At 32.4% G+C, this 9767-nt stretch overlaps 1 protein-coding gene across 3 annotated transcripts; it reads left to right on the top strand.

The window, feature by feature from the left end:
* The first annotated feature begins 702 nt into the window (after nucleotides 1–702).
* On the top strand, nucleotides 703–6583 carry LOC131182027 (putative disease resistance protein At3g14460). 3 transcript variants are annotated; one of them, XM_058150655.1, is made up of 5 exons: nucleotides 703–975; nucleotides 1075–5177; nucleotides 5259–5551; nucleotides 5797–5871; nucleotides 5970–6583. In XM_058150655.1, exon 2 carries the CDS (start codon nucleotides 1087–1089, stop codon nucleotides 5137–5139), a length of 4053 nt encoding a protein of 1350 aa, XP_058006638.1. In that variant the 5' UTR covers nucleotides 703–975; nucleotides 1075–1086; the 3' UTR covers nucleotides 5140–5177; nucleotides 5259–5551; nucleotides 5797–5871; nucleotides 5970–6583. The 3 variants fall into 3 exon arrangements, with proteins under 3 accessions (XP_058006638.1, XP_058006632.1, XP_058006644.1); XM_058150649.1 differs by having other exon boundaries at nucleotides 5813–5871; XM_058150661.1 differs by lacking the exon at nucleotides 5797–5871.
* The last annotated feature ends 3184 nt before the right edge of the window (nucleotides 6584–9767 follow it).

Here is a 9767-nt window from a genome sequence, read left to right on the forward strand (position 1 = left end):
AATAATTTTATTGACGACAATAACGTGCTATTCCAAGCTTAATATAATATAATTTCAAAGCAACCAGATCAAGGTGCCGTTACTTATGCAACTTGATTAGCAAAATTCTGATTACTAATACAATAGAGAAAATTTGAAATTTGAATATCAAATTCTCTGTTAGGGTAATTGGAACATGTTGTCTCCAAGGTTAATGACAATATTATGCTAATCTCAAGATTAACCTTAACCAAGAGCAATATATTACTTAATAAAAAAAATAAGAAAAAAAACAATATATTACTTGACTCAAACTCAGGAAATTGAATCATAAACGAATCAAAGCTTAACTAAATTCAGGATGAAACTAAAAAAAAAATTTTTAATTTTATGCCTGTTTGGTATTATATTTGGAGGGTTATAATTATTTTTTGAATAAAAATATTATTTTAAATGTTATTAAAATAATTATTTAAAAAAAATTATTTTTATTTTAATATTTTTATAATTAAAATTTATTAAATTTATTTTAAATTATATTTTAATTAATATATTTAAAAAATAATTTTTTTCAATTATAATTTTAGTAGTAATGTCAAAGGGGTCCAGATATCTGAACTTTAAAATCAAAACTACGGATTCCAAATTCAATTCCAACCAGAACCTGAACCTGAAACTGAACCGCGGTCATCTTACCAAAATGATGTTTATTTCATTTTATCACAGCACCAGCTTCTAGATGAAGACTCCACTCAGTTACTAAACTGCAAGATAAAGCTTCCAAAAGCAACCAAATCCCTAGGAAGGTTCACATTTTATGCAATTGTCTATGCATTAGGACCTAGCTGCCCAACCAATTAACAATTCCTCTTTTGCAGACTCCAGTGGATTAGCACTAGCAGTGGGCAAATTATTTATCAGGATTAAAGAGAATCTTAAAGTCACTTCACTTCCCTCCCATCTTCATCAGTACTCGAGCAAATAATCTTTTTACAGGTTCTTCTCTTTCATTTTCATAAACTCAATCTGATTCACTTGATTGTATTCTCCTTCATTAGTTTTTTTTTTTAATCTTTAAATCACTTATATTTGCAGAGACGAAAAACCATGGCTGAATTTGTAGCAGGAGCGATTCTCTCCGCTTTACTTCCAGTTCTTTTTGAGCGGATGGCTTCTGAAGAATTTCTGCGCTTCTTCAAAAGCCGAAATCTCAATGAGGGACTGCTAAACAAGTTGAAGACAACTTTGAATTCTGTTGATGGACTGCTTGCTGACGCAGAGGAGAAGCAGATCACTCAGCCAGCAGTGAAAATTTGGCTCGATGACCTCAAAGATGCTGTCTACGAGGCGGATGACTTGTTGGATGAGATTGCTTTTAAAGCTCTACAATCCAAGTTGGAACATGCATCTCATAGACAGATGGTAAAGAAATTTCTCTCTTCTCATAATCCCTTCAAAAAGGATATGTTGGGGGAAAAGTTAGAAGAGATCCTTGGGAGACTTAAGTTTCTATTAGAACAAAAGGATCCACTTGGTTTGGGAGAAAAAATTGGAGAAAACCTGTCTCTGAGGAAAACACCAACCACTGCTCTGCCAGATGATGATGAATCCGGTGTTTATGGTAGGGATAACGACAAGGAAGCCATAATAAAGATCCTGCTATCCGATTCTGATACCAATGGCTTGGATGTGATACCCATTGTGGGTATGGGTGGGATCGGTAAGACCACTCTTGCTCAACTTGTCTACAATGACAGCAGAGTACAGCACTTTCAACCCAGAGCATGGGTCTGCGTAACAGAAGAATTCAATGTTTTCAATGTAACAAAAGGTATTCTTATGGAAGTCAAGCCAGGGTCTTATGACGACAAGACTCCAAATCAACTTCAGCAAAGCCTGAAGGAAGAATTGAGTGAGAAAAAATTTTTGCTCGTCTTGGATGATCTTTGGAATGATGAGTATGATGATTGGAATAATTTACGGAAACCATTATTGTATGGAGCAAAAGGAAGTAAGATCCTTGTTACAACTCGCAATGAAAGCGTGGCATCAGTCGTGGGTACTGTTGAAACTTATCATTTAGAGAAATTAACTACCGAGGATTGCTGGTCCTTGTTTGAAAAGCATGCATTTCTCAATGATAATTCCAGCGTGCATCCTAAATTAGAAGACATTGGCAAGGAGATAGTAAGCAAGTGTGATGGCCTACCTTTAGCAGCAAAAACACTTGGTGGCCTGCTACGTGCTGAAAGAGATGCTGAGAAATGGGAGAAAATATGGAAGAGCAACATATGGGGATTATCAAATGGCAGGATTCTTCCGGCTCTAAGATTGAGCTATCATTATCTCCCTTCTCTTTTAAAGCAATGCTTTGCTTATTGTGCTATATTTCCTAAACATTATGAATTTGACAAGGAAGACTTAGTTCTTCTATGGATGGCCGAGGGCTTTCTAGCCCAACCTGTAGGAAGCAAGGATATGAAAGAAGTTGGTAACGATTGCTTTGATGATCTTGTGTCGAGGTCACTTTTCCAACGATCTAAAGGTCGTGGATCTTGCTTTGTTATGCATGATCTCATTAATGACTTAGCTAAATTTGTTTCTGGAGAATTTTTCTTTCAGTTGGAGGAGGGCGATAATTCACGCAAAATTGTTAGGAGGACTCGCCATTTCTCCTATGCTAAATCAGAACCAGATTTCTTTGAGAAATTTCCAGGCATTTGTGAAGCCAAACTTCTGCGCACTTTCATATATATGGAGCCATATACGGAGCAATGGCAGAGCAGTTCATACATCAGAGACCAGGTAACACGTGATTTATTGCCGACGCTCAGCCGTCTACGAGTACTATCTTTATCTCGGCATTGTATATTTAGGTTGCCTGATTCAATTAGAGAATTGAAGCTATTACAGTATCTGAATCTTTCTGGAACATTAATCAGAAGCCTGCCCGAATCTATATGCAGTTCGTATTTGTTGCAAATTTTAATCTTGCGTGAGTGTAAAAACTTAGTTGTGTTGCCGACTAACATCGGAAGATTAATCAACTTATCTCATCTTGATATAAGAGGAACAAAACTGCAAGAGATGCCACCAGAAATGGGTAAGCTTATAAATCTTCAAAAGTTAACAGATTTCTTTCTGAGTAAACAGAGTTGGTCTAGCATTAAAGAACTGGGGAAGCTTCAAGCTCTTGCAGGAGAACTTTGTATCTGGAATCTCCAGGACATTGAGGAAGCCAAAGATGCCGTGGAGGCCAATTTGAAGGGTAAAAAGAAACTTAAGAAGTTGAAGTTGACATGGGAGAGGAACATCCACGATAGTATTGATTCAGAGCATGACAGGTGTGTGCTGGAGTCGTTACAACCTCAAATACAATTGGAACATCTTTCAATTCATGGTTATTGCAGTGCCAGCTTTCCAGATTGGATAGGACACTCTTCTTTTTCTCGTATAGTGTCGTTGGAGTTGAGTGGATGTGGAATGACTTGCTCTTATTTACCGCCACTTGGGCAGCTAGCGTCTTTAGAATATCTTACTATCGTACACTTTGGAGTTGAGGTTGTCGGTCCTGAGTTCTATGGAAGTTGCACATCCATGAAGAAGCCATTTGGATTGTTGAAAGTTCTAAGCTTTTCATATATGGGAAGATGGAGGGAGTGGATTTCATGTGAAGGAGCCTTTCCTGTCCTTGAAGAGCTTCATGTAAGTAGTTGTGCCAACCTAAAGAAGGTTGCCCTGCCTGGTTATCTTCCTTGTTTAACGACACTGGATGTTGATAGTTGTCAGCAGCTTGCAGTTGCACTTCTAAGGGCTCCAGCTATACTTAGAGTAAGTACTGTAGGCGTGACATTGGAGAAACTGCCTTCTGGGTTGTACAGTCTCATAAGTTATGGATTGGAGCCATTTGACTTTGTAATGGAGATAATGGGAAGAATTGGTCTTCTTCCTAATGCTTTAGAAAAAGTTGTAATCTATGACTCTTATTCACTAGAGAACTTTCCACTAACGTTGTTTAGTGAGGTCAAGACTCTGAAAGTAAGAGACTGTGGAAATCTGGATGATTTTTTAACACCCGGGACAAATGGGGATATTACATCTCTCTATTCCTTGGAAATTGAGAAATGCCAATATTTAGTATCTTTTCTGGAAGGAGGATTGCCCGCCTCAAATTTGACACGGCTTTCATTATGTGATTGCCCGAATTTGAAGTCACTACCTCAGAATATGCGCTCTCTTCTCCTTTCCCTTGTTGATTTGAGGATAATGAGTTGTCCGGCACTTGAGTCGTTTCCTGAGGATGGGCTACCCTCCTCCCTTTCTTCTTTATCTATCAGTTATTGTGCAGAACTCGAGCCATTTCCAAAAAGATGTTTGCCGGACAAATTAGAATCGCTGCATATTCAGAGTTGCAACAAACTGGTCGCAGGCCGCATGCAGTGGGATCTACAAACCATCCCCTCTCTTGTGAAACTTGTGATTGAAAGATGTGAAGATGTGGAATCTTTTGAGATGTTACTGCCATCCTCTCTTATCTCTCTTGAAATTAATCATCTTCATAATCTGAAATGTTTAGACTTCAAGGGGCTTCAAAACCTCACTTCTCTTAGAGAATTGAAGGTCTGCAGCTGCCGTGAGCTCCAGTACATGCCAAAATCTTTGCATTCCCTCGCCCCTTCGCTTACAAGTTTGGAAATAAATCATTGTCCAAAGCTTGAGTTGTTTCTGGAAGGGTGTTTGCCCTCAAAATTAGAATCACTTGAAATCTATGCTTGCAGCAAACTCCTTGCTCACCTCATGCAATCGGATTTGCAAGGACTGTCCTCTCTTTCACAGCTTACAATTGCCGAGTACGGTGCCAAAGATATGGAATCCTTTCCTGGCAAGATGCTGCTTCCTTCCACTCTCACTTCTCTTAAAATCTACAGTCTTGAGAATCTGAAGTTTTTGGACAAGGGCCTTCTACACCTCACATCTCTTAAAGAATTGCGGATAACTCATTGCTATAATCTCCAATCCCTACCTGAAGAAGGGCTGCCTTCCTCCCTTTCTTCTCTCCTCATCCATGCTTGCCCTTTGTTAGAGCAAAAGTGTAGATCGGGTGCGCAATATCGGTCAATGATTTCTCAAATCCCTGACGTATGGGTGATACACCACTAGATGAGTCTCTGGTTTATCATTCATCCAAACTCTTAAAGGTATTTCTAGCGCGAATTCGTTTCAATTTTTGTTTTCTTCTCTCTTCCTCCGTTTTCATCCTCACTATTTGTTGTTATCAGTTTTGGAGCATCAAATCTTAGACAAAAGCAGATTCAAAAATCTAGAGCCTTGTAATTGATTCCACTCTGAAGTCTGAACCGAAATTCCAGGTGAACTATGATGTGTATTTGCGCGCACCCAGCAGAACTTGTTATGTCGGAAAGTGTTTTTGGTGGACAAAATCTGTGGTCAAATGAACAGTCCTTAGGAGAAGCAACATATCGTATTCTCAATTAGACTACTAATGCAGGATACCAAATCCAGGCAAATAACATTGATATCTTTCCACTAGCTGTCTGCTGCAATCAAGAAGGTAGTATTGCGATGCATTTTATTCTCTCCCTCATCCATTGCATTTGTTAACAATACTCGGTTTTATGAGATTAAAAACCTTTACAAGCAAATTTGCTTAATTTTTGCTTTGCAGTATTCTCAAAAGACTTATTATTAAATTGAGGATTGAAGTTTATATTTCCTTGACTTGAAAAACTACTTTATAATAGAAAAATCATCAAATGCTCGTGTATATATAACATAATTTGTTGAATGACTTCTTAGGTTTTGTCTCCATTAGGTAAGATGCAAAAACTGTTCAACCTTGAATTAAGAATTGAGAGCAATTACCTTGTCCTGGTAATTGTGTTCTACTCATCCTAATATCATTTTCTTCCCTACTCATCTTAATTGTATCCTAATAAGTTAACTTCTTTTGTCTTTTTCTGCCAACACAGTTGCCAGAGGATTTGATGAGGTCTATCAGTTTTGGATATGCAAGTTCATTCTCAGTCTTGTATCAAAAAAGAAGCATTACAGATTCCAAGCTTCAATGAGATTTGAATAGATTGCAATGAAGTTCATTGCTGCCTAGTAATCGTCTTCAGTAAAACAATTTCTGGATGGAAGACTGAACAAATACAATTATCAATGTTACCAGTGTGAGTTAAGCTTTCATTACTTTAGCCTTGAGCATATGCCATTGCCATGACAAGGATTCACAAGCTTCTATCTGCTATAAGGTATGTGTTGATGGTGATTGGCACAAGGTATTAATAAGGGGCTTACAGTGCAAATTTCTTCAAATCCAATTGAGAACTAACTCGTAAAAAACCTTGGGCATGTGAATTTGCATTATTAGCTGTAGCTTATCATCATTAATGTTATAGCTGTTAATCTTCAATTCAGACAGCCATCACAAGGTGTAGGTTTTTCATAATAGCAGCATAGGGTATTGTTGGCCATGCCTAGCAACAATGATCTGTGAACTTTCTAAGATAACTTGGGACAATGTATAGTTCTTGTAAGAAAATCCCGAGTTGAATTTAACTTGGATGCCATATTGAAGTCACTATTAATAATATCATATGAGATGTTTCCCCAAGTTGATTTTCTGGCATGATTGCCAAAAATTAGAATGAAGAAATATGCAAAATCTACTATAGGGGTGGAGATACGATAAAGCCAAAATCCACTCCTTGTGATTAATTATCGGTGTTAAAGGTTACACATATATTTGATAAATTTACGAAGGTTCTTTTACAATTTTAGATGAAATAGAATCATATAGGTTAGGGTTTTGCCATTGAATTAACAATAAAAATAATAAATTTACCTATGAACTTTGCTAATTAAGAAAAAAAAAAGAAAAAAATAAAGAGTTTCGGTAAGTAAATTAGTATCGTCAGTAGTATTAAAATTAATAAAATTAAATCAAATAACTAAAATTAAAAAAAAAAATGAAATAAGTTCGAATATGCTCTAAATTTTGTAGGAGGTTTAAATAAGTTTATTTATACCTTGGTTTTTTTATGGTAAAATTTATTTCATTTGTAAATAAATTTTATAATAGAATTATTTATAAATATATTTTTTTTGTTATATTTTATATTAAATTTTATGTTTAGAATAAATAAAATAAAATAAAATAAAATAATATATAATAAGAAAATAATTTTATCACTTGAAATATATATGATTTTAAATTTAAAATTTTATTAATTTTGATGAAATTTAATTTAATTATAATAAATTTCATATAATTTATTATTAAGAATTTCAAATAACTTTTATTTAAATCAAATATTTAAATATTAGATTCATAAATAAATTTTATGAAATTCATTTATACTACATGCTATTTTAGAGTTTTTTTTTTAATTTAATCTCAAACTCTTTATTAAGTCTAAAATGAACCATTTAATGAAATAATATATTTTTAATAATAAAATATTATTTTTTTAATTTTAAAATTTTTTATTATTTTTAACTAAATTAAAAATTATATAAAAAAAGAATTCTTAGAAACAAGAACACTACCTCCATACAATTCCAGATTCAACAAGAAATTAGCAAAATTTCATAACATTTAAAGCAATTTCAGAATATCCAAAGCAAAAAATACAATATATATATATATATATATATATATATAATAACAATATCAAATTACATCAATAAAGAATCCAAACTAACAAACTCTCAGAGTACAAAAAACACAAACCCAAATAATCATTATCTCCCTAACCCAACCATTAAAATGCAATAACTCAAGAACACAACACCAAATCAAGAACACTAAGCTTCCTAACCAAATAGGGGTGAGCAGATTTTGGTTGAAACTAAAAAATTGAATCAAATCGAGTCAATTCAGTTCAATCGGTTCGATTTTAAAATTTAATCTGTTCGATTCGGTTTTATATTATAAAAATTTCAGTTATTTCGGTTCGATTCGATTTTGAAGAGAAAAAATTGGTTAGACCAAACCGAACCGAATTATAATTTTATATATTCAAATCGAATCAAATCAAACCGAATCGATTTTTGAATTAATTTATTTTTATGGAGAATTTATGAATTATATTTAATTTAATATATATTAATTATTTAATTTCATTAATTAATAGTTATTAGATTTAAACTAAAGTTAAAATTGGACCAAATAACTTGAAAATCAAGTCTAAATTAAAAAATAATAAAAAATAATTGGTTTGAATCGAATCGAACAGAAATAGAACGGTTCGATTCAATTTAATTTTTCACCCATTTTAATTTAGTTCGATTTTTAAAATATATAATTTAATTTTTATAATTTAATTCGATTCGATTAGATCACTCCTATAACCAAGTAATCACTGAAGATTTGATGGGTAGGCGGTTGTAGAGTTTCTGCTTGCTAGACTGGTGCTTAAGCATCTCATATCACTTATAAAATATATGTGTATTAAATTTATATAAAAATAAAAGCTCTATTAAATAATAATTCATTTTCATCACTAAACTCTTATGAAATTTTTTTCTAAAGAAAAAAAAGTAGAGTATTTTACCTATAATTTATATAATATTTTTAGTTGAGAGACTTTTGAAATATTAGCAAAAAGACTTTTGAAATATTAGCAAATCAGGCAAATTGCAATTTTTTATACATTAGGTAGCTGCCCAAGAAACAATGACTTCAGCCTTTTATCGTATCTGACTCCAAGGGACTCATCTTTTTAGGGGTGGGTGATTCAGGCTTCGAATTAGTCTGTCTGGGAATCATAATTGAACGGAAACTTTAGAATGATTTTAGATCATGCGGAAATCATATACATTTATTATTTATTATTATTTTATTTTAATTAATTAATAATAATTTAATATATTTATAAAAAATATATATTTTTTATTAAATAATTTATTTTTTTATTTTTAGATATATATATATATTATTTTTAAAATTAGATATATATCTATAATCTGAATAATCCAGTTCAATAATAACTTTTATCTCATTCTATACCTAATAAAACTCTTGAAATATATATATACCCTAATCATCTCTTCTGCTAAACTTTACTCTCAAAACCTGTTTGTCACCTCATTTTTCTATCAAATACTCTTAACAAATAATCCCTAAATTTTTACTTCTCTATTCATCACATTCGATTCTGTTTTCAAGGTAAAAATTCTCATTATTTATTCAATAATGGGTGAATTTGATTTTATTTTCTTTCATTGATTTGTTACAACTACCCTAGAATTTTTTTTTTCTTTGATCATTAGTATTGAATTGAGTTGATCATAATTACTGTTGGATAATAATTGATTATTATATATATATATATATATATATAAATTATTATATTTTATTATTATTTGATATTTTTCTTTAATATTTTGGGTGTGTAGGAAATTTGAATATTCAATCAGTTTGTTGAAATTGTCTCTCTTCCATTGAAATAACTATTATCTTGGAGATTTTAGGTGAGTAGTAATTATAGTACATGGCATCGTTTTAGTCCCTTTTAAAATTTCTTAACATTAAGTTTGTTATTAAATGAAATTTTAAATCAATATTTTAACAATTATTTTATATGTGATTTTCTAGAGTTTTATTTTATTATTGAATTTTATTTCGATTTTGATTAAATAATTAATTTTGTCAACTATCTCTGCATTAGACCCATTAGGATTCCGGAAACAGGCCTTTAATGTATTTATATTGATTGATACTTGACTATAAAATTTATCGATGTGTTACACTGAATTGATTT

Source organism: Hevea brasiliensis, chromosome 1 (genome assembly GCF_030052815.1).
Source record: "Hevea brasiliensis isolate MT/VB/25A 57/8 chromosome 1, ASM3005281v1, whole genome shotgun sequence".
In the NCBI taxonomy this organism is placed as follows: Eukaryota; Viridiplantae; Streptophyta; class Magnoliopsida; order Malpighiales; family Euphorbiaceae; genus Hevea; species Hevea brasiliensis.

What these genes read in the sequence shown, in the direction of transcription:
- LOC131182027 (XM_058150655.1), top strand. Translation starts at nt 1,087, where the DNA reads ATGGCTGAATTTGTAGCAGGAGCGATTCTCTCCGCTTTACTTCCAGTT.